Here is a 25,991-nt window from a genome sequence, read left to right on the forward strand (position 1 = left end):
CCTATTTTATCATCGAATACGTGGGGGCAATCAAGGATTTGAACAATGGCTTGTCCACATCTATTATTATGTAAACTACAGATTAATATAATTTTAAACGACCAATGTGTATTCTCTAATCATCCGAAACAGATCAATAACATTTTTAAAAACCATATGCTCTAAATTTTGCATAGGCTTTATCTAGGACAATGGTCCGCTGATTAATGTATATATAGGCGTACTTAATATATACAGATCAATTACCAATGGTCCAATGCATTGTCACATTTCCGACATCCTAAAATAGTTATGAGACCATAATGAAACAGTACATATATTAAACTCAATTGTCATTTTTCGTCAAGTTTGTCGTATTTCCTAAATAGACAGACATCAGACCATATCCGCTAATTATGCTGAAGTTCGAATTAATAGCATTGGCCTCATCGATTATAATTCAAAAACGAGTAGATAGCGACATTTAATGAAGTGCAAAAAAAAAAAATTCGTATATTCTTATATCCAGAAAAATATTCCAAATTAAATAGTTTTGTGATTGAACCTTCTTAATGTTAGTATACAAATTCATAGCTTAAACTTGTAAATAAATAAAAATGAATCAACTATGCCATTTACTTGTATATAATAATTCTTTTGGCGATTTAAAATGCATAACAGGCGCCAAACGAAAAAAATGGTTAATATAGAAATTAACAAATAAATATATACATATGTTAATTATAAAGAACAATGTATTGACCTTTAGGTAAGGGCTTGAGGCACAAACGTGTGTGAAGACATTCTTCGCTTTCGGTCACAAATAGATTATGTGGATCTTCATTTGTCGGTTGAGATATGGTGTGGCGTGGTACACTGTACAACACTGCACCTCCTGATTTGCAGCCGTTGGATCTCGTTTTTGATTCAAGCATAACGTCCCACAGGCTTGATCGTCGAGGTTCTTGCCAGTATGCACGCAGTGCCGGCTCAACAGTATTATAGGTCGTAGGGTAAAAAAATTTTAGGCCCTTAGATTTTTTTTTTTTTTGTTCTTTTTGTTATATAAAAAAATTGTATGATATTTTTATTAAAAAGTTAATTATTAAAACTAAAAACAATAATAAAAAAATTTATGGGTCCTTCTAAATTTTATTTTTATGTTGTAATTTAAAATTTTAATACTTTTATAAAAAAAATTAAAATGAGCTTCTTAATTATTGGAACACGGGATTAGACCCCTGACCGTCGCATTGCTCATCCCCTATTTGAGCCGGCACTGTATGCACACTTGGCGTGTGTTCTTCGAGTGTCTATTACCAAAATACCCTAAATCTATCTAAGAAATGGTTCGACCGCATGACGATTCGAGGAAGGGTATATTTGTCTATTCATAAATCAGACTACTCACATGACTCGTATCCCCACCTGGTCCCCCCAAATTGGTTCGTTGCTAACTGTCAGTGCCTTTTATCAACGGTCACATTTTGCTAATCGTAGTGTGAGAGATGCATAACCGTTGATCTAATTAATATCTACAGAAGGCGGAAGAAAAAAAGAAAAATAAATAAATTAACATCTACTAAACTTTGGGATTATTACGGATTTTGCCCTTTTTATAATGGCATTTATGAATTTTGCCCCTTTTTGAATTATTTATGGATTTTGCTCCTTTTTAACACTTAAAAATGTACGTATTTATGATTTTTTTGCAAAAATATGTACATTATACCAAAAAAACCCTAAGAACAAATGGAACCGACTAAACCCGAACATAACGAATGAAACGCATGTTAAATCATATTTTTGGAGCCTAAAAAAGGGCAAAATCCATAAACAATTCAAAAAGGGCAAAATCCATAAATATAATAGAGCAAAATCCGTAATTAATTCACTAAACTTTATGCTCATCTTTTTTTGTCTTGAAAAAAAAAAGATCAACATTTATATTTTTCTATGAGTAATTAAACTAAGACTATGAACTTTTATAAAAATAGACAAATAACTACTAAAAAAAAAAAAACTGGATGTCCAAATAACAATTCTTTTTCTAAAATGAAATTGAATAGTCATTTACTTAATTTATATTCATTTTTACCTTTTCCAGCTTAAAATTTACTCACTAAGCCATTAGCTATTACCACTTTTTTTTTTCTGTATTCAAAGATGACACTACCGAAAAAAATGTTGAATAATTTGTGATTATACAAATGATATCATCCAAATTTAATTGCCAAGTGAAGGTTTAAAGATTTATAAAGTTATTTCAAACAATTTTTTTTTTTTTGCTGCAACAGAGATTTCATTCATGTAATTGAATCTTTACAAAGAAGTTTTTTGAGCCCCAGAGGCTGATTATTCGAACTTGAATAAAACATTACATTATTACAACCATAAGATGCTAAGAAATAGGTAACGCTGTTACATTGACGTCTTATGAAAGCAAAATTAACAGAGAAAAACTTTGAAGTCCAAAAATCAATGTTATGGAACAGATTTGTGATTTCATGATGTTGAGAAAAATCATTTAACGCTTTGATAAATATCTCGCAGTCGCCTTCAAAAAGTATCTTCCTATATCCTCTTATCCAAGTTCAAACAAAATAGATATAGTATTTTAGACGGAGTAAAGAAAACTAGTCAAATAAAAGAGAGTATTATGTACCAATAAGGTGAGGACCGAAGACTAAGAACGAGCTGAATTGTGTCAACACAAATACAAATTCAGATTGCAACTTCCCACCTAATAACAATTAATTAGAAAAAAAATTGTGAGAACATTCTTTTAGATAAAATCCACGAGCCAGTTTTGGTAATTCCATATAATTAATTACCATCAACTAGAATGGAAATATATGGACAAAATTAAATTTTAAGCGAATGTTTTGTCATTATCTAAAAACGAGAGAACATTATTGCAATTAGGACCATTAATTTGTCTGAAATTTGTCATTTGATGAGTATGATAAGTCAATTTATTAGGGGGACACATCTATATATGTAGAACTTAACGTTACATGATAAATGTGTGTTCGTTGCCCTATTAGAAGGGGCAAAATTATTGTAACATGTTGTTAAATGTTTTTGTGTTTAAAAAGTTATTTGCAAGTGTGCCACCATATTCAATAATCACAAATAGGTTAATGTAGATTACAAAACTACCACTAATATATCTAGGACTTTTAAAAAGTATTAATCATAGATAGATATCATAACTCATAATCGATTGACACACGAGATAGCATAAACGATGCAGAAGAAGCAAATATTGTAATTCAATTGGGGTTGGTGGGTGAGCTATATAGTTAACAAATATGTATAACGATCCGTTTTTGCAAAAAGGTGACTAAATCTACAAGCAAATTGCCCGGATTCCTTAATCCATTGTTGATATGATTACATAATCATATGATTAGATAGATATTAAACTATTTAAACCATAAACCATGCCTTTCAAAGGGTAAATAACTTTAATTTTTATTCATTTCATATGGTACCTCAGTGGACCGTCGTAGCTAGGTACACAGCATCCTTGTACTTTAGAAAGTTGGCTAAACTTTTGCATAGATTAATGCCAATTGATCTGCTCAATTTATGTGGGAATATTATCTTAGATATATCGAATAATCTATGTTGATTTGGTTTTAGTTTGCCGATCAAAAGACCTGTTTATTATAGATTTTGTGTGCATGTATTCCCTTAAAAGTTAAGAGACCATACTTATTTTTATCCAATCATTTAAATAAACGTGCACCTGCACCATACAAACGCAAAATAAGCTTAAAACAACAGTTGTCCTCATAAGTCACAAGACTCGCAACATTCATGATTTTCAAAAAGATATGACAGGGTCACAAGGTTAAAATTTCTATTAACTCTTAACGACGAATGTTATCAAAAACTATTAATAATGAATGAGAGAAAAATGAAAAGTACTGAAGAATACTGTATATGAATGTCTTTCTTTCTTTTTTTTTTTTGAAATAATTAATAATATATGAATAATTAATGTCTTTCATATGGGTTATACATAAATTTCCATAAAATAAAATCAGTTTTAGTTTACGCATAAAATATTACCTCAATGAGCGTATATATATATTCGATGACCTAACCCACTTTTATTAGCTTGAATGATAAATAGATTCGATGCTCCATATAATCTTAATCACAGAATTTTAAATCGTTCCAAATCGCTTTATTTGATAGGTCAAATCTCAAATGACGAAAAAAAGAAGAAGGTCAAAACTCAATAAGGTTCTGTAATCATTCCAAAAATTATTTATATTACGAGAGAATATATGGAAGTCTACACTTGTTCAGATGTTTATGGGTCACATTAACTATTTCTTTGCCACTATGTGAAGTTTGACTTGATGAAACAAATAAAATAAAATGTGTAGCTAAATTTTTTTTATAAATGGTGAAATATAGTAGTTTTAAGTAGAGCATTTTTCTTATATTTTCAGGAATATTTACCTTCAGCTAAGAATGATTTTTAAAAATCACTAATTAGTTATTATATATGAGTAACCCCAGCTTCATATAAAACTACATGTAAAAAATTAAGTCAAATTAGAAACACTGTTTTGAAAAATATTCTACATAGCTTTTTGTACATGTACAGTTTTTATAGCGAATATCACTTAAAGTAATTTTCAACATTAAAATGCATATATAAAGAGAATTAACATGCTTTTTTGGGTTAATTGTAGTCGTAGATATGAAGATTTGATTCTGAATTTCCGATATAAAGGTGTTTATTGTAGTAGTAACTAGTAAGTCGCAGCATAGTGTCATAGGCGCAACAATATTACAATTTGAACTGCTTAGAATATCGTGGAGAATATATACAGTTATATATAGTTATTACGTACTTTTAACAAAAAAAAAATTGCACTAAAAAAAAAACACTCTTAGATCACTTTCAAGTTTCAAATGAACAAATTTATTAATATTATTATTACTTTTTGACGTTCGCTTTATATTTGTTCACGATATACTAATGAGCCTTAAGCTTATAAAAATGCAATCAAAATTAACATAGTAATATTAGTTTAAGATATTTGAATTCAAGTATAGCTGGCTAGATCTCGTAACATAAATAGTTTCTAGTAAGCCGCAGCCAGTGTCTGTCATAGCCTCATTGGCGCAACTGTAAGTGTTTTAGTTATTATTAATGTTCGGACGTAAAAAGAGGGTCCATGAAGCTTTGTTGGACTAAGGCCATCTACAATGGACCAACTGATCTTAAAGTTATTATAATAATATTTTTTTTTTTTTATCAAGTTATTATAATAATATTATATATATATAATGATATTATATGAAGAGGTAAGAGAGAGATAAAAAGAAATGCTCAAGATCAGATCCAGCTCAAAATGAGATCTTGCTCAAATGCTCTACTGTTGGAATTTTTTCTATTTTTTTATTACTCAAGATCACCCCAGCAGTTGTACCACTGCAGATGGCCTAATGATCTCATAAATAGTTTCTAGCTCTAAATAACTTTTATATTATTAATCTAAAGCATATAGGGTTAAATTTATATTAATGACAGGTTTTCAACAAACTCATTGATATAAGCAGAGTTTTTTTTCAGACAATTTGAATCTAATAATCTATATATGTCACACACTTAAAATTTCACTAGAGTGTTAGACAAGACCACCAGTATTACAATAATATATAATTTGCGGTGTATTATAATATTTATTACCGAGTAACTTTTGACATGTCGGTATATAATATTTGCGGTCTTATAATATATATTGGGGGGTGGGGGGGGGGGGGGGTTAAAAATCAATAAAAACAAACAACATGTCGAATCGGAAACTTTTGACAGTCTCTATCACTAGAAAAAGCAAAAAAATAGAATAACACAAAAGAATCTTGCAATTTGGAATTTATCAAAGCAGGGAAATAACCAATCAATCTACATCCATATTAAAAAAAAACAAAATATATATGCGTGCATGTAATATTTTTCTTTTTGATTACCAGAATAGGTTAAATTCCTCACTAGCGATATTTGTGTGATTTCTATTTGTACAAAACAAATATATTCTCATTCAATAAAAGATTTATCTCTTTTGATAGTAAAGGATAGTATCTCTTGTAGGTCAAAATGTGTATGTTTAGAATTTAACAGTGGTTTTCCATATTTTATTTACTTCCAATATTAAAAAAAAAAGTATTCAATATTTAGATATTGTTTTTGGTCCAAGATTTCAATTTGTTTTGAAGATTAAAAAAAAATTGGAAGCGATATGCCAACTCTGTTGCGTTAACTCTCTCTAAGTTGGATAAATAATAAATAAAAAGCCCATTATGACTGATCCGTTTCGAAGGGTTGGTCAAATAAAAATTCAAAAGTCAAAAGTCCCAGTACACGATGAAGCTTTTACTCGGATTTTCGAATTCGGACCGGTTATCAATTAATCGGTGATTCGCGATTACCAGCGATTTCTCTCTTCTTTACTCTGTTTCAAGATTAAAAAATTCATTTGCTTGGAAGACACTAGCAAGTGTGATGATTGCACTTAGATTCATAAACTTTTTAACACTGTTTTTAATACAAAAACAATTTGTAAAATAAAAAAAAATTAGTTAAAAACCAAAACCAAAACCAAAACCAAAACTTTATTTGTGAAAAACCTTTAAACTTAACCAAGTGTTAAATTTTAATCTCTATACTATTAAAAGAGAAGTACAAATGCAAATGGGTCGGGTCAAAATCAGAAAATTGACCCAAAATTCTGAAATCGGATCTTTGAATTTTTTTTGGAATATGATTTCTAATTAATATTTAATAATAAAAAATCGAAATAAAATAAAATATTTATTGAAATCAAATAAAATATGATTGTATTTATGGTAACTAATTATAAAAGCATATTCCGAACAATACTATACATTAATTACGTATAATATATTTGTTCATATATTTTTGAACTAATTCCATAACGATCAACGTTTTGTCATTAATTTTGCTTATTTTAGCCAATTAGCATTAATTGAAAGATATCTTACTTGCTTCAAAAGATTTGTAGAAAATTTATCACAACTAACCCATCTATTTTATAAATTAAATAGATTTTTTTATTTTGGTCGTATAAATTAAATAGATATGAAATCTATGTAACTAATTTTAATTTAATTAAATTAAACAAAATTATGGTATTTTCATACTGATAGCTTACCAAAGAAGTTTAATTTTAAAATTATAAAGATTTCTTGAATATGATTTTTAGAATTATTCAACAAGATGATAAATATTTATTAAATTTTGCGAATCATGAAAAATAATAATTAATTTTTAATCGTTATATTTCACCTTTCAAAGTTTCAGTCTCTCATCTAAGAAATAGGATATAGATTCTATTATTCCTATGTCCAAACTCTATTTTGTTGTATGACTAAACTTTAAATAATATTCCCACTAGAGCTGTCAAAGCGAGTTGATTCGTCCCGTTAAGCCCGTTTTGTGATAGGCAAAATATATTTTGATATAACACTACCCGCATATAGCATATATGAAACACAAATCCGTCCTGCGAATGTATGCTGATTTGCGGAGTTGTCCGTGGATTTTGTTTAAATAATTTTAAAGTAATGAAAATTTAAAATACTACTAAAATAAATAAATAAATAAAAATTAGAGGAAATAATTTTATATCTCATTATATTTATAAATATTATAATTTCATTTATTAAAAGTTTTTAAATTACCAAATGTTGAATAAATTATACTTTTATCAATAAATACTAACATGCGGGCTGATCCGCCAACCCGCGGACGAAAATCGATTAAAACCAATGATCCACTGCGAATCAATCCGTGTGGCCCGTTTATTTACGGGTTTAATATATTTTCACAAATATGCCCCATAGTGAGATGATTTGGGCTCGACCCACGGTTTTTGACTTATTTTTACTGCTCTAATTCCTATGAATCATCTAATTTTAGAATTCTAAAACATAAAATTCTATTTTTAATCATAATTAATATGATCGGTTTAATTATAAACATTTAATATTTTCTCTACAATTCTTTAGTATGAATATTTATAAGTACACTACCCGATTCGCTCAACTTAAAACACGCACTATTAAACTCAACGTATGTAAACCAATATTCTCCCGCGGTGGACCGCGGGTCCGATCCTAGTATACATGAAAACATATTGAACTTGTTACACCACAAGACTTACGGACCAAAAAACTAGATGCTAAATCCGATTAGTATTCAAGTATATTAAATTTAACACTTAATTTTGTTTTCAAAACAAAAACATTTTGTAAAATCAAAAATTTTTACTAAAAATTTTTTTTTAAAAATAATTTGAAAAAGATCTTAAAACTTTACAAAGTGTTAAAATTTAATATACGTGAAAACATGTTGAACTTATGACACCACAAGACTTACAGACAAAAAGATGGGATGCTAAGTCCGGTTAATTATCACATATATTATATTTAACACTTAGTTTTTTTTAAAACAAAAATATTTTTTAATGGTCTTTTGAATTAATAACAAATTTGTTTTGACGGGAAAAATATTTTTTTTGTAAAATCAACTAAAAATTAATTTATTTAAAACTTTATTTGCGAAAAACGTTAGAACTTAAATTTAATATACAAGAAAACATGTTGAACTTATGATACCACAAGACTTACGGACCAAAGGACGGGATGCTAAGTCCGGTTAGTTTTCACGTATATTAAATTTAACATTTAGTTTGGTTTTCAAAACAAAAACTTTATTTGCGAAAAACCTTAAAACTTAACCAAGTGTTAAATTTAATATACGTGAAAACATGTTGAACTTATGACACCAGAAGACTTACGGACCAAAGGACGGGATGCTAAGTCCGGTTAATTTTCACGTATATTAAATTTAACTCTTAGTTTTGTTTTTAAAACAAAAACATTTTGTAAAATCAAAATTATTTTTTAGTTAAAAATCATTTTATTTTTAAAACTTTATTTGCGAAAAACCTTAAAACTTAACCAAGTGTTAAATTTAATATACGTGATTTCATGTTGAACTTATGACACCACAAGACTTACGGACCAAAGGACGGGATGCTAAGTCCGGTTAATTTTCACGTATATTAAAATTTAACACTTAATTTTGTTTTCAAAACAAAAACATTTTGTAAAATCAAAATTATTTTTTAGTTAAAAATCAAAACAATTTATTTAACACTTTATTTGCGAATAACGTTAAAACTTAACCAAGTGTTAAATTTAATATACGTAAAAACATGTTGAACTTATGACATCACAAGACTTACGGACCAAAGGACGTGATGCTAAGTCCGGTTTGTTTTCACGTATAATAAATTTAACACTTAGTTTTGTTTTTAAAACAAAAACATTTTGTAAAATCAAAAACTTTTAGTTAAAAACCAAAACAATTTACTTAAAACTTTTATTTGTGAAAACTTTAAAATTTAACCAAATGTTAGATATACGTGAAAACATGTTGAACTTATAAACACCACAAGACTTACGGACCAAAGGACGGGATGCTAAGTCCGGTTAGTTTTCACGTATATTAAATTTAACATTTAGTTTGTCTTTAAAACAAAAACATTTTGTAAAATCAAAAACTTTTAGTTAAAAACCCAAACAATTTACTTAAAACTTTATTTGTGAAAACTTTAAACTTAACCAAATGTTAAATTTAATATGCGTGAAAACATGTTGAACTTATGACACCACAAGACTTACGGACCAAAGGACGGGATGCTAAGTCCGGTTAGTTTTCACGTATATTAAATTTAACATTTGTAAAATCAAAAACTTTTAGTTAAAAACCAAAACAATTTACTTAAAACTTTATTTGTGAAAACTTTAAAATTTAAAATGTTAAATTTAATATACGTGAAAACATGTTGAACTTATGACACCATAAAACTTACGGACCAAAGGACGGGATGCTAAGTCCGGTTAGTTTTCACGTATATTAAATTTAACACTTAGTTTCTTTTTTAAAACAAAAATATTTTGTAAAAAAAAAAATTGTTTAAAAAAAGTTATTTGTAAAAAAAGTCCTTTAAAAAAATTAAAAAAAAAAAAAAGAGAAAAGAAAGTTTTATTACTTGGTTGGATTTGGGTAGTGTGAGAAGTGCGAAAAGCCCATTGCCAAGGCCCATTAGTTAGCCTTCACTGCACCGGCTCCTTGTCGAAACTGAAACTCAGTTTTGATTTTCTTTTTCATTCATCCTCAGGCTACTCCATCGAAATTCGAATCTGCTACATAGTCCTCGTTCTCACTTGCCACCGTTGACAAAATTAATCCGCCGGAGAGAATCGCACAGGATGCATCCATAGTAACTATAGGTTAATTAAGAAAGTAAGTGATATCAGACATTCGATGTTATAATCCAGGCAAAAGCGCAAAAACAGAGACGCAAGCAATATAATACCAAACGAATCAAGATAAACAAAAAGAAAGGATATTCATCACCTCTTGAACAGTGGCGAGATCTTTTGCTCCTGTGAGATTAGAGAGATCCGACTTGGAATCATTCTGATTGATCAAACACGAGAAAATCTTTCGAGTTACAGTTCCGACGGCATTGGTCTCTGACTTTGTCGGATTAACATCAGTCTACATGGAGCATCGATCGGCTGATGGTTTCGAGATCGATGATTCTCTCAGATTTCTAAACATTCACAGAGCTTGCTCGAGTTCGAGAAGAATTAGGTATTAAAGAAAGAATGAAGAATTAGGGTTTTTGTTTTCTTTTAGACGAATGAGAATTATAGAAGAAGCGGTCAATATATATAAGGGAAGGTTAACCACAAAAAAATGGAAATTCGTTTAATCAGAAAAGAAAAAGGAAATGTTAAGTTGTTTTTAAAAAAAGGAAATTGGTTTAATGAGAAAATAAAAAAATAGAAATTAATCATAAGTCACAACGGTAATAAAAAAAAGTTGCCGTTAGAACTTACAACAGTAATGTGTTTTCTTTACTGTGCAACCATTTATTAAGATAAATCATTTGACGTTTTCTTATTTGAGTGACTTAACCATCAATAATACAGAACAGAGCATTTTTTAACAATCCATGTTGTTGTTGTCTTCGCTAAGACGCTATCAATCAAAAGTATCAAGAACTACCAATTCAACTTTTCGTATTTGCTGCTTTTCTAAATAGTTGAAGTGTAAAACTATGAAACAGTGTGTGATATATTGGATCTCTATCCAGCTACAAATATCTCATAGGAAGGGAGTAACAGAGGAACCTGAGATGATGAGCCGAAATGTGATCAGAACTGATATTTGGTGATAAAATTCATAGCCAATTCGTCTCCAGGATATTGAAAGCATTATAGCAGAGCACCAATATAGAGATAAATGCACTTAGTTTTAAATTTAGGTTAAAATTTGAATCCGTTGCGAGATCATTATGGACGAAGACTCTTGTACTTGTGATCATTACGCTTGGTCCAAGAGGCTTGGAAGCTTCTTTGTCCTAATAGTATTTGCAATCACAAATTTAACCATGATGACTTCAAAACTTTTCTAGTCTCATCATAAGCTACTTTTTCATATGTTTGTCTCAAGATTTTCTTGAAGTTCTTGTTCAATAATCTAGTTTGTCTACTTCTCTGTGAAAGTCTTGACTTTACTACTAACTAGCTACAAAGAGTATTGAACATAGTAGATACATAGATCGAAACAAGATTTAAACTAAACTAAAATTTATTTTTCTTAACACATAATCTACAAACTATTCACACTCTTTCTCTTCACTTATGTTTTGTTTCTTTCTTATATGTTTTTATGACCAAAACTCCCACCAATTAGGGTAATTGCTGCTAGATTGGTCTAACAGAGAATCAGAATTGAAACCTCCCCAATTCTCAGAAGATGTCAAGCAACTATCATCAGCTTTCTCCACAATGTTCATGAGCTCATGATCAGTCTCTTCCTCGAACCCAAAATACTCTGTTTTAATGTTGTTGTTGTAATCACCATCATCACATAGAACAATCCCTTGGTTTAACCTCACTTCTGGCTCACTCTTTCCATTATGCGACTCTGTGCTGCTGCTTAGAGCCACTCCTTGGTCACCACAACACTCATGATGCTTTTCTTCTTTAGGCTTTTGCATCTCCTCATTTTGTCTCTGCAACTGCAAAATAGAGATTGATTAATATCAAATTTAGGTCACAAAACCCATCAGAGATCTTTTCTTTGCTTCTATCGTCTTTTGTGTTTATCCATGTTTTTGTCACCCTGATTAATCTTCCCCTCAAACATTATACATGGATATAATTCAGAAAAGAAAAAACATCAAATCAAAATTTGTTTCATCACTGTTCAATTAAAAATAAAGATGTCAATATAATCATTATGTACCTCAGTGACAAGAGATTGCTTTTCTTTCTTCATGATTTCAAATTGTGAAGCCAAATTGTTGTAATTGGATCGAAGAATGTTATACTCTTTCTCAAGTTGCTTAGTTTTCCAACGAGCCCTCTTGTTCTGAAACCATATAGCTACTTGTCTTGGTTGCAGCCCTAGCTCTCTAGCTACCTGAACCTTCTTCCTCGGTTCGAGCCTCGTCTCGGACTCAAATATAAGCTCAAGTGACTTGATCTGTTCCTCGCTAAACCTCTTCTGGTTATTGCTCTTCTTCTTCATCTTCTTCTTATTCATGGTCATGCCACTATTAATCTCGCTGAAGCAGCAGTTGAACAAATCTCCTTCTTCCATGGTTTTCACCAGATCTTGCAAGTTTCTTGATTTCGATTAAGAGAGAAGGTTTTGGAATTATTTGTTTCTTCTTTCTTTCTGGAATCTCTGTGTTGCTAATATTGGCCGCTTTATATATAATGTGGGAGTTACTGTGCGTGCTAGTAGTGTAGGGCCTCAGATTGTTATTATTTTTCTAATTTGGAAATTTCATTATTTAACCAAGACAAAAAAAAAAAAAAACTCATTACCCATAAATAAAGACCTGCAAATGTTGTGGAACCACGGGCTAAAATTAAAAATATACGTCCAAAATTTGTGGCTTGACACGAATTGGCTCATGTCTCTTTCAGTTTAAGTCGTATTTCATTTTGATGTGAACTAATCATCCAACTACGTACTGATCATATTCTCAAACTTATTTTTCTTTTTAAGATTGATATTATCTGTTCCATGGAAGTGATCAAGTGAATGATAACGTAGGTTGACACAAAAGGGGCGAAATGGCTCTGTTAACCTCAATTAATCGTATATTAGTAATTAATCACAACTTAAAGTTCTCCTATACATATTTTGAAAAACAGTTTGGTGTCAAAACAATTTATATTAGTAATTAATCACAACTTTAATGTTCTCGTATATGGTGTAAAAAAAATTTTTTAGATAATTTCCTTTTTTCTTAATTTAGTTCCAAATATCAAATGGATTACTTTGATAGATCTATTAGTTAAAATTTGATTACTACATATGCATTTTAAGTGATTGTCATAGCAACCTTATTAAGGCTTGTAGCCTTGTACCGTTTGCGATTTATTTATTACAAAGTCTAATATACTATAAAGATGAATAGAAAAATGCATTTTTTAAACAGAATTTAGCAGCAGCTTAGATATCATTGCACTATGTTTTAACATGCACAACAACATATTACATATTATCATCATTTAACATGTGAGTGTGACTTACAAGGCCTTGCGATACTTTTATTAGTCAAGATAATCATTACGAAAGAGAGAGAAAGACAGATCGTATTAAGCAATAATTTTATTCGACTGTGTAACGAGATTCCACGTTCACATATCAGGATGTACGACGGGTGTTATAATAAATACTTCACAAATCATAAGATTAAAATAATTTCCATTTTCATTTGTCGTTACTCGCACGCCATTCTTTAGAGGTCGGTTATGTGAAACACGTTTTAAAGTGACTTTTCATTAGTGTCATAAAATAAAATAAAACCCAATCTTTGATTTATCTCGCTAAATCCCAAAAGAAGATTAATCATGGTTAAATTTGTGACTGTATGTAAGTATGTGGTTAAGTTGATAAATAATTTTTCAACTCTTCAATCCATTGCCCAAAAAATATATTCAGAAAAAATATATAAAGGTATGTGATATATTTGCATATCACATACCTTTATATAGCCGGGTATATAGTTTACGCGATCATTTATTTACGCGTTTACTTTCCCTACACGAAAGACAAGAAGATTATCACGAGCTCAAAGATTTTAGAATTATTGACTTCCATGCAAATGTTAAAACTTTTTTTTTTTTTGGTAGGAGGAATGTTAAAACTTAATTATGAGATTTGTTCACTTTCTTGTAACTGGACAAAATTAGATTACTATCCTCTTAATTTCCTTTTTAACATGGCTGTTTTAAAAAGTGTATCCCCATCCAGAAATATTTTTAAAGCAATGGTGTTCCTATAGTTTATTTGACTTTTCCAATACCAATATTAATATATACTAACAAAATCTAATTTTTTTATTATACTTTTAATTACTATATTTATAAGTTTCTATTTCTATTTAACAAGCTAAATATGTAATATGGATAGAAGTATATTTCTGTCTAAAAATCTGCATCGAACATCCAAAATACTTTTCATAAACAGAGATAAAAATTCTACATGAAGATAGTATATTTTCTTATAAAATACACAAGTTCCGTCTTAGGCTCTTACACACAAATTATCTCAACCATGGCATTTTGACAAATTGTAATTTAAGCAACAAATATTTATGATAAACGCAACTTATATAATTAATGCTCTAATGATTAGTTTAAGGTTACGTTCACCTTGCTTCTCGGAAATCTCTATTGACTAATCAATTACAAACAACAAATTAAATTTGGCCATTTGTGAACTATGGCGGCTTCATCGATCGTCACTTAAGCCATTAATTAAAAATTTATAAATCACCTATTACTATTGTGCGTTAAAACCAGAAAATTACATCGAGTTGTTTCAATAAGGAAAGGGGCGAAATTTGTTCGTATACATTGTAATGAATTAGATCTGTAGAAGAAATTCAGACAAGTAGCAATCAAAGTTGTCAAGATCAACCACTGACTCATTGCCATTTGTCACCATTCAGAAAGCCAAGTTGACGAGAAGGTGACGTGGTGATTACTTTGTGGTTGTGTATGAAAATTGCGTCCGACAAATGTTATCACGTGTCGAAGTTAGCTTAAATGTAGCCATTCTTGATAAGATGCGTAAGAGATGATGATTCTGTACTTCTTTTTTCTTTCATTTTTTTGTAAGAGAAATCTGGTTCTGTTTAGTGATAAAGAATAAAACTGGTAATGGTTTTTTTAAAAAAACCTTAAGAAATCAAAATTTGTCAAATTTAGATACAACTTGGCTATGATTTCTACACGATTTATGCTTATTAACATAGTTTTGGATCATTTTTTTTTTTTTTTTTTAACGGCAGTTTTGGATCATTTAACTTGGATAAATTTAACCGAACACAAAAACCTTTTAAATCATATTTGTATAATTATGTTTTTAAAGGCGCCTTGTCGTTTCTTGTTTGTATTTTGCATATTCTTCCAACCCCTTGGCCTTGCCGCGTGTAAAGCTTGTGAAATATTCACTGCAGATTCATAAATATGCATATCTTCGTAAAGCTTTATTATTGTTTGCAGTGAAAAATATTTTATCATATATACATATAATGTTTAGGCTGTTAATTATGATGTACTGGCTAAAATAACCCAAACTATCATTCGAAAATGATACTGATCGATTAAGCCTCGATATTGTGAAAATAAATAAGTGATCGAAGTTAGGCTTAACCAGGTATACATATGCAAATGATGAAATGAATATGATCCAGCTTGTTAAAGACAAGGAGGGTCCATGATAAGATGCCAATCCAATGAGGAAGAGACATTTATTTCACCACCGTCCTAAAAACAAATTATATGTGATGATAATAAGCTTTACAGAAATTATATTAAAAAGGAAGTTATAAAAAGAACTTTTGATTAATCTAATCATTAGTTTATTGATGTTGTTATCTATAGACTATATAGAGTATCACGTAAACCTCTAATGGCCAAAAGTTTGAGAGACCTTCGGATCCAGCTAGAAGGTTTGTAAGAAAACGGTGTTCAAATCACATGCAAGGCACGAGTCTCGCAGTTAAGTTAATGGGAAAGCCGAGGTTTGTTATTACATAAAACCGGCTCAATGTTCCTCGTATAGATAGATGTTGCAATTTTCTTCCTGTTACTCATTATATAATGGTAGAAACAAACATTTACTGTCAACTATTGGGATTTAAGACGACCAAACCATATAATAACAAAATTGAAACATTTTTGTGGCTTGATAACTCATGACAAGATTGGTATTTTGACCGTTCGGATGCGTTAGCCAGTTGTTTGTCAATGAAAGATTTGACTGTCAGCAACACATATTTAAAATCGTGTTTGGTTCTTTCTTGAATTCGGCCTATATTAGTACTTTAAAGGCCCAAATAAGAAACTACTAAAACTAAAAGCCCATTTTAGAGAGTCTGGACCAATTATACAAGTTTTCTTTAATAGCAAGAATGGGCTTTGTATGACAAGTAGTGTACTGTTATATGGGTATGCTTATAAAACAGAAGGAGACAAGTAAAAGATGAAATGAGTCATGGAGATTTTTAGAGGACACGGTTAAAAGAAGAGTAAAAAAAAGCTATGACAAGCGTCTTAGAGCATGATTATAGGGGGATTCTTAGAAAATAATTTTAGCAATATTTAAGTAATTTATTTGTAAAAGTGATTGTTAAGAGATAGTATTTTTGAGTTAAGATTTTTGTGTGATTAATGGTAGGCTCTTAACATGTGGTTCTTAAAAAATAAAATATTAATATAAAAATAAAATTTATAATTATAGAAAATTTAATAATTGTTGCAAATTAAAAAAATTAAAACATACATGAGATACATTTATAACATAAATAACATAAAGCACAAATGTTTAAACTTAATTTCTAGAAAATTTTGTCCATATATGCTCGACCAAATCATTCTTCAATTGTTGATGCATATCTCGATCACGAACTCGAGCTCTATTGGTCATCATTCCGAAGAAATTTGAAGGCATATCTGTAGAATATGTGAAATCCACCCGTGAACTTCCCGCAAATTCCGCTTGTTCGAATTCGGTAGTATCAAATAGAGTATACTCATCTCGTTCGTCTTCTACTATCATATTGTGAAGTATTATACATGCTCGCATAATATTTCTTATTTTTACCTTATCCCAAAGAAGAGCCGGATTTTTGACAATGGCAAATCGAGCTTGCAAAACTCCAAAAGCACGCTCGACATCTTTACGGCAAGCTTCTTGATGGGTTGCAAATAAAGATGCTTTATCAGTTTGTGGAAGTGAAATAGATTGGATAAAGGTAGCCCATTTAGGATAAATGCCATCCGTGAGATAGTAACCCAAATTATACTCGTTCCTGTTGACTGTATAATTCACTGCTGGTGCTCGCCCTTTTAAGATGTCATCAAAAACCGGAGAGCGATCTAGAATATTGATATCGTTTAAAGTACCTGGCGGTCCAAAAAACGCATGCCATATCCAAAGATCTTGGGAAGCTACAGCCTCTAAAACGATCGTTGGTTTTCCAGAGGCACGTGTATATTGTCCTTTCCAAGAGGTAGGGCAATTCTTCCACTCCCAATGCATACAATCAATACTTCCCATCATCCTGGGAAATCCTCGAATCTCTCCAATAACGAGTAGCCGTTGAAGATCTTCTGCAGTGGGTTGTCGTAAGTACTCATCTCCAAAGCAATAAATAATTTCGTCAACAAAATGTTCCATGCACTTCATCGAAGTGGCTCTCTCTTTTTCTGACCAGATATATTGGGACTTGCAGCATAGTATGCTGCAATCCTCTTCCAAAAGGCTATTCCTCTTTGCTCATTGCCAACAATGGCATCTTTACTTGTATTCAGCCACGCAGATATCAAGAATAAATCTTCTTGACTTGTCCACTTGTTCCTCTTTCTTGGTGTGGATTTAGCTTTGGCGCTTCCACCTTCACTTGTAGCTTCTGTCCATTGGGTGCTGTAGGCAGGGAGTTCAGATTCACCAAGTCTAATACTTGGTGATGCTGACTCATAAGCATTGGGTTCTTGTTGACTTGTTAACAGCTCCATGAAGTCAGCAGAGTTAGAATATGGATTCATTTAGAGAGTTTCAAGGAGTTTACAAAGGGAATGAAAGAGGATGACAGATAATTCGCAGAATAAAAGAGAATGAAAGAGATTGAGAATTCTGAGAATTAAAGATAATTCTCCGAATGAAAGAGAATGAAAGAGAGTGGGATATCTGAGAATTAAAGATAATTCTCAGAATGAAAGAGAATGAAAGAGGTTAGGTTTATTTATGTGTTAGTGTTTATTCACATAAGTGGTTAGCATTCAATGGCACACTTAATTCTTAACCTAATGAAAACCAACCAAACAAACATTGATCACATACAACTATAAACACTCTCCAAAGCAATCAATTCCTAGAACTGATGTAGACATTCTAATTCAACATCAAAACAGACAAAATGCAAACAATTTAAGAGTCTTTTAAAATGCATTTATCACAAAAACTGACACAACCTAAAACACTCAAGTCTCACCTAAGCAGGTCTAATGGAGTTAAAGACAGAATTGACTTACCCTTACGTCTGGTAATTAAACTGTCCCATATGCAGCAGCTAACACTCAAGTCTCACACCATCAGGTCTCCACTCATCTTAGATTCTCTCCTCTTTATGTCCAATTAAGGAGGTTCCTCACAATAAACCAAAAAAATAAATCAAATTCAAGGATAAAAAACAAATCAGATTAATAATTGAAAATACAAATCTCAAATACACCTAACAATCATGGAAATTGCAACTAAACTAATCAACATCAGTATTAAAATAAAGATCCAACAAAGTCTTAATCCAAACAATCATCCACACATCAAAAAGAGAGTATTACGATCCAACAGAGTATTAACCAAGCATAGTTTGTTTCAATCATGCCTTACAATACAAAATATTGATTAATCCTACTTCTAATAAGCCAAATCATAGACTAAACAACGAATAACACAATTTCTCCAAATCTAGAAACCCTAATTTAACAAATCCGACGAACACTACTCAGAAATTACTTAAACAACAACAACACACACTCAATCATGCTTCTAATTACCCAAATTAAACACTTAATAACGAATAACACCTTTTCCCCAAATCCAGAAACTCTTATTTCAGAAATCCGAAGAACCGTAATCAGAAATTACTAAAACAATACAGACACACACTCAAATCCGCTTATAATTAGCCAAATTAAACACCTAACAACGAATAACCCCTAATCCCCAAATCACGAAACCCTAATTTCTCAAAACCGAAGAACCCTAATTTAAAATTTGTAAATGCCATCGAATCACACAATGAGATACACATGCATACCTTGAAAAGCCGATAATAGAAGGTAAGGATCCGATTTCGACTCGAAACTGGGAGATTCGGTGAACTTCTCTCCGATTCCGCAACTCAACCTCGCTGCTTTGGTGAATTGAAGACGCCGTGGACAGCCGGAGACGGTGGAGAAGATGGTCTACTGGAAGAACGACGGCCGGCGGTCATTCGCGTCGGAGAATCCTCCGATTCCAGTCGGAATTCGCAATTCGCCACCGCTTTCTTCATTTTCGCATATCGCGATTTCAGAGAGAGAGAGAGAAAGGAAAAAAAAATAACGGGTTCCGTTTTTTTCCGGTCTTTGTATTAAATTTTCAACCCAATTATCGCGCGTCACGTGGCATCTCTTAACTGTAGCAAATATTCCTTAACTAAGGAACGTTCCTTAGTTGTTCTCACATTTTCTGATTTAAATTAAATCAAACTCAAACCTAAGATTTCTCTAAGATTCAGTTAAGGACTCCCCTATAATCATGCTCTTATCAAAAGACCTTTGAATGTTTCTTATGAAAAATTTCATGGTGACTGACCGCAAAAAAGACATAGAACAAATGAATTAGGTACAAAAAAAAAAAAAGAAGTTATTTAATGAGTTGGAATCTGAGACGAGAGAGAGCAGAAAGAGGAATTAATGAGAGAAAGAAGGTGGCAGAGAATACGAACAAAGAGGCATTAAATGCTATTGTACTCTCGCTCTTTCCCTTTTCCCTAATTACAATGCTACCCCTACCCTATATATTTATACTCTTAATTAATTTATTTGGGAAATTGTAGATTAAAGTACTGAAAAAGCTCGTTAAGGAAGTATATAATAGTAATACAACATAATACAAATTTAAATTTGACAACTATAAGTGTTTCAATTGTACACAATATAAAATAAATTTGTTCTTACTCCCCAGAATACTTACATTTTAAATCTTATTTTATTTTGATGAGTTAAGAATCATTATCCGAATTCAATTTTTTTTTTAAAAATCATCATGTCAGAGTCGGCAAGAAGGTCAAACAAAAAAAAATTGTAAATTTTTTTCTGTTTTTGTCTGGAATTCCATGTATGTTTAATTTGGGTATTTATAACGCTTGATTCAAAAGTGAGAATTAGCTAAAAACGTAAAAATTTCCTAATAGGTTTGATGTCATATATTGGAAAGATTTAACAAGTCTTGATAGAAGGGGATATACTTTTTTCACAACGGAAACTCTTTTATATATATATATATATATATATGTGTGTAAATTAATATTCAATATATAATTGATTAACATGCAAACTAAAAGATCGATGTATAATTATTTGCTTATGAAAATGAAAAGGAATGTAAGAGTGGCCGAGTGGGACAACGTGGGGAATTGACGTTTTCCTCTTTGTTCCACTCTTCCAAGACACAACACATTACACATCTCTCGAAGACTGTCAACAACGTTGAAATTGGAGCTAAGAATCGTCTTCTCCATTTGTCATTCTCATGCACAGTCTACGTATTTCTCCACGCTTACACTAACATACGCGTGCATTTCATTTTTGTACATATATGTATAATTATAAGAGTCGTTAATCTCGAATTTACGTTGAAAACTTGAACCGGATGAAAACCAAATCATATGCAGATACCATACCTGTTTTTACGGTTGAGTAGAGTAGAAGTGTTCAATCGATAGCCTGATTGCAATAGGATTAGATATGCTTGGTTTTCTCTATATAGTAGGTTTTTTTTTTCTTTTGATACCATACATGAATTTGTAGATAAATTATATGTATCTTACGTTTTGGTTCAAACAGTACTAAAATTTCTTACCATATATTTGAATTCTAGACCATAACTAAAACCAAAAATGAATTCCATTATAGCTTGTATAGTGATGCACTCAATTTTATTTTTTTGTTAAAGTAAATAAAAATGTATAAACGTATATCTCCCAGTTTATATATACGAGGAGATTTCATTAGGTTTCTTGGACACTAGGAAACTAACAAAACGTTGCAGCACATGTCGCGGGCACTCTCTAGCTAAAGTTACAATCTTTGTTTTGAAATTATAAAAATACTTTCTTCTGTATATATTTTTGGTGATGAACAAAACAATAAATACGTTAAGACCTTTTCCGTAAAAAACAAATTAAATAAATAATATGGTATAGGTGGAACCTCCTTGACCCATTGATTGACTAAGGATTAATTAATGCTTATACACCTAGAGATCTGGGGCAGAGCCGGCCAGCAGGACAGACCACCCAAGCGGTGGCTTGGGGCACCACAATTTTTTTTTTTTATAAGGTTTTTTTTTTTTTTGGTAAAAAGGTCCATAAAATGAAAATATTTGGTAAAAACTAAAGTCTTTTTCAAAAAAATAAATAAAATAGGGCCCAAACAATTAAATTTGAATGTAATAATATTCAAAATATCATTATTTTTGTATAATTTACTAAAAATAGGTCAAAAAAAAATTTAGCCCTAAAACTTATAAATATATTGGACCTCATTTTATTTTTTTGTGTAGGGCCTCAAAAATGCTCCGACCGGCACTGATCTGGGGTTCGAGTCAAATGAGATGTTTTCAAATGAATTAAGTTAAATTAATTTCGAATCTTCTATATAAAAATATTACAGCTGGCTGAATGATCGTATTATTCTTTTTTCTTATGCACAAATACAAGCCGATATTGGTTGACAAAAGGAAAGACTTTTTGTTCTCGCGGAAAGGAATTCTTCGAAAAGTACCTTTTTTTGTGTTCCCCGTTTTTAGAATAATTACAGTATAGCTGGAATTTGAAGTAGATTGTGCTGACACTAGTTAATTTTTTTCTACTAGTTAATTTATTTATCCATACTGATTTACAAGTATATTGAAATGTAACTCCGTCATTAGCGCATGTAATACTTAGTACGTAGTATATATGTGAGTAAAAAAGATAAATATGGTAGAAAAAATACTAAAAGGCTATTAAAAATGACGTTTTCTATCTTATAAAAGAAATTTGAATGGAACAGGAGAATTAAAATGAAACGATGGCGATTATTAATTTCATTACTAGAAAGGAGAAAGACAATGGGCAAAAAAAAAGATGAGAGACAATAAATGAAGAATGGTTGTATTGGGCAGATCACATAACTCAACCACTCCTCTGACTAACTTTTATAGACAACCCTCTTTTCGCCTTTTGATTCCCTTTTCCATTTCTTTCATCTCTATTAGTAACTTACTATACTAAATACTAATAAAATTACTATTCCATTTTTATCTTTTGTGTGATTTGATCGTCTCTTTTACATTCACCCCTTTTTTGTTTCCTTTTCACGGTCACTGATTATCATCTTCCTTGTTTTTCCGCTTTGATTTGGTCAAATCGTCGCAAAGCCAAAGTAAATAAATCAGTAAATGAATTCTTATAAATTATGATGGGCGTGAAACAAACAAAATTCAAGGAAAATAGAGGGTACGGACTACGTTCTTGATTTTACTTTAACAAGTAAAATAGCATGGTAAAATGAGAAATCCATTGACATGTCTCAAAAAGTAAATCCAAATGTTTACGTTGAAATCTTGAAACTTGAAATATATTTACACTGTTTGACCAAAACATAAATACAAAAATATATACACAAGTAAATAGGTCTGGGACCCAGCCACCCAGAACCCATGTTTATTTTGTCTTGTATAGCTTTGGCTCTCTCTCCACTTACTTACTCTCTTGAGTTTTTTTCTCTTCTTAAAAACCTCTTCTTTTTCTTATCCTTCTCATCGTTCTCTTCATCATCACCACCACATTCTTCTCTCTTTCTCTCCCTCTCTTTCTTCCTTGATCTCAGCCGGATCTGATGGGGGATAGAAAATATATGTAAGAAATTTCTTGAAAAACCCTAATTGAAAAAGGTTTCTTTCTTGAAGAAGAAGAAGAGAATTTAAAGAGGGATTTTTCTTTTGAGGGGACTGTTGTCTGGCTCGAGGTCTCTTATTCTAATACAATCTCATTTCAATAGTCTCAGATCTGATGATTGATTAGGGTTTTAGCATCTCGGACCAGGCTTCATTCCCCCCAATTATTACTCCCTCTCAATCCGAATTAACGAAGAAGTTTCGTCCTTTTTCATCTTTTGATCTAGGGTTTCTATCTCTGAATCCATTATATATATATCAATGTGAAAAAGTTCGATCTTTAACTTTTTCTCTGACTCGATTATTTTTATAGGTCTTCAAGATCTTCTGAGTTTCAGGTGGGTTTGATTTTTTTGTAACAGATTGGTGTAATGATGAAGGATTCTGACTCATGTGAGAAACTAAAAAGTCTATCATCATTACTAACTTTTTCTCGTTTTTTTTTTCTTTCTCTAGCTATAATTTTGTAATGATTTGTTTTTTATGATGTCAGGACAAGTTAGCATTCAGAGAGACTAAATCTATTCATGGTCATGATTAATGAGGGTTATTTACTTTCGGATCCGTCTGTTTCTAAAAAATCAAACCAGATCTACTAGATCTGAAGCTAGATCTGAATCTTTCAAATTACTGCTGTATTTATGTTGTTAGTACAACTACTAGCCTTAGGGTTTCATCATTCCATAAACCATATTTACTTCAACAATAAAATAATTAAAATTTGTAGATTCTCGCATTGTTTTCTTTTTCCTCTGGTTAATGTTATTGTTCTATTCACACTGACATTTTGTCTTCATCAGTTACTTCAAGCATAGAGGATCAAGAAACTCTATCGGATTTTGTCTCATTTTGAAATATTGTAAATGTAATAATCTCTTTCTATCTCATACAATTGTCAATTTATAGCTGATCTTTATTACATAATTCAGTATCAGAAACTCAACCTTAGATAGTTTTTGGTGGTGCTAGTATTTCTCAAGTAAATCAAAAATAAAGACATCGTACTGAATCGTACTAGTAGTTAAAACTTTGTTATTACTTGCATGATATACATTGTTGAATAAACAATCGAAATCAACCTCATTGGAGGTAAGAACCTGATCATCATTCATCAAACACAATAATCAATGTTTATGTTAAGAGATGACAATTTACTGCTTAATTTGTTGCACGTTTGGTTAAATGTAGTGTGAAAGAGATAGTGAAACTCTTTGGTTTTTATAACCTCTGTGAAAAAGTGAAAATTTACAAAGTGAACGGATATGAAGTGTGGAAACGAAGGAATGTTTTCTTTTAGACATTCGCTGGATCAGAGCAGAGAAAAAGATAATAATTATAGGATGAATGCTGAAAATTAACACCAATCTAAAAGAAATTGTGAAAGAATTTAAAGTTAAAAATAAAAAGAAGAAAACCTGCTTTTGATGTCCAAAAGTTATCTTTTACACTAGTGAGTGACTGATTACACAAATTACCATGACTTTTACATTTTGTCCTTTTTGACTTTGTTTGCTTTTAACAAGTTACTATGAACGAAGACTTTGACCTCGTTTTTTCTAACTACGGTTTCAGTGTCTGTCTTAATAGCTACCTCTAGGATTTGATGTCAAATTTAAATCTTTATTCCATTATGTAATTACATTTATTTTTTTCTTTACAACGTGACGCATTATTATGCAACTTTTAAAAAATAATTTTGTAAGAAATACATCGTCAATATACGAACTAATAATTGCATCTATCCTACCAAAAAAAAACTAATAATTGCATCTATGTACGGGAAATTTGTTCTGATTTTTTTTGGTTCTGATGAGAAAACTTTCTTCTCGCTATCCCATGATTTTTAGTTTTCATTGTAGAGTAATTAATGTGATCAACAAGATTTTGAAACATTGGTAACTGGACTTTTAGATTTGGACATTTATTGTGAAGGAGAAGGCCCAGTTTGGCCCATTGATTGGGCTTAATTAATTTCACCCATTGGGTTGAGTTTTTTTTTTGGTAATTTGTTGTCTCGAACATATATTTTGTGTTTTTGTAATTCGCATGCACAAATCCAGAAAAGATGCTTCAGTGAATGTGTGTGTGTGTGTTTTTTTTTTTTTTTTGTATCGACCTCCAAAATTTTGTAATTTATTGATATTGTATCGCTTTGGGCGAATTTGCCCCATAACCATTTTGATGTACCTCTAAAAGCATTCTATTTTTTCATTGTACTTTTGTCAACTCCTTTTCGTTTATACTTTCTTCCGAAACATAAATATTTATAATTTTTCTTTCCTTATGGTATTCGATTGAATATTTAATTTTAATAATCACTGTTAGGGCATAAAGTTAATTTAAAGTAGCACACAAAGATGAACCAAACCATTTGTATTTGCTTAAATATATTCCGTCCACAAAATTTCAGTTGTCAGTTTTTTTTAGGCCAACTCTATCACTTAACTTCTTGGAAGTATTTAGGCAGCGCTTGAAAGCTCAAAAATCTGTTTACTAAACGAAATTTAAATCTATTAATTTAGTGCACAAATGAAATCGATATGTAATCATATATGAATGGTTAACTCTTTCTTTGGGGGCAGGTTTTCTAAACCTTAACAAAATAAGAAAATCTAATTTTTGATTGAATGATTAATAATTCGTC

General features: G+C 30.8%; 1 protein-coding gene and 2 long non-coding RNA genes across 3 annotated transcripts; 1 reads left to right on the plus strand and 2 right to left on the minus strand.

Moving 5' to 3' along the window:
- Window positions 1–1,995: 1,995 nt before the first annotated feature.
- On the minus strand, window positions 1,996–10,786 carry LOC110228313. Its single transcript, XR_002331840.1, has 3 exons — window positions 10,457–10,786; window positions 10,089–10,323; window positions 1,996–2,722 (listed from the first exon to the last, which is right to left on the minus strand). It is a non-coding gene; the product is annotated as an uncharacterized LOC110228313 (long non-coding RNA).
- A 775-nt stretch (window positions 10,787–11,561) lies between these two features.
- Window positions 11,562–12,814, minus strand: LOC9314487 (homeobox-leucine zipper protein ATHB-12). Its single transcript, XM_021025182.1, has 2 exons — window positions 12,359–12,814; window positions 11,562–12,131 (listed from the first exon to the last, which is right to left on the minus strand). Exons 1-2 carry the CDS (start codon window positions 12,713–12,715, stop codon window positions 11,778–11,780), a joined length of 711 nt encoding a protein of 236 aa, XP_020880841.1. The 5' UTR covers window positions 12,716–12,814; the 3' UTR covers window positions 11,562–11,777.
- A 9,276-nt stretch (window positions 12,815–22,090) lies between these two features.
- LOC110228311 lies at window positions 22,091–24,257 on the plus strand. Its single transcript, XR_002331836.1, has 2 exons — window positions 22,091–23,309; window positions 23,661–24,257. It is a non-coding gene; the product is annotated as an uncharacterized LOC110228311 (long non-coding RNA).
- Window positions 24,258–25,991: the final 1,734 nt, after the last annotated feature.

Source organism: Arabidopsis lyrata, assembly GCF_000004255.2.
Source record: "Arabidopsis lyrata subsp. lyrata unplaced genomic scaffold ARALYscaffold_5, whole genome shotgun sequence".
Taxonomy (NCBI): Eukaryota; Viridiplantae; Streptophyta; class Magnoliopsida; order Brassicales; family Brassicaceae; genus Arabidopsis; species Arabidopsis lyrata.

Bases quoted from the DNA above. Each gene is read 5' to 3' on its own strand.
- LOC9314487 (XM_021025182.1), bottom strand. From the start codon at position 12,715: ATGGAAGAAGGAGATTTGTTCAACTGCTGCTTCAGCGAGATTAATAGT. The intron at 12,132-12,358 runs GTACATAATGAT...TCTATTTTGCAG, and splicing joins AGCAATCTCTTGTCACTGAG to TTGCAGAGACAAAATGAGGA.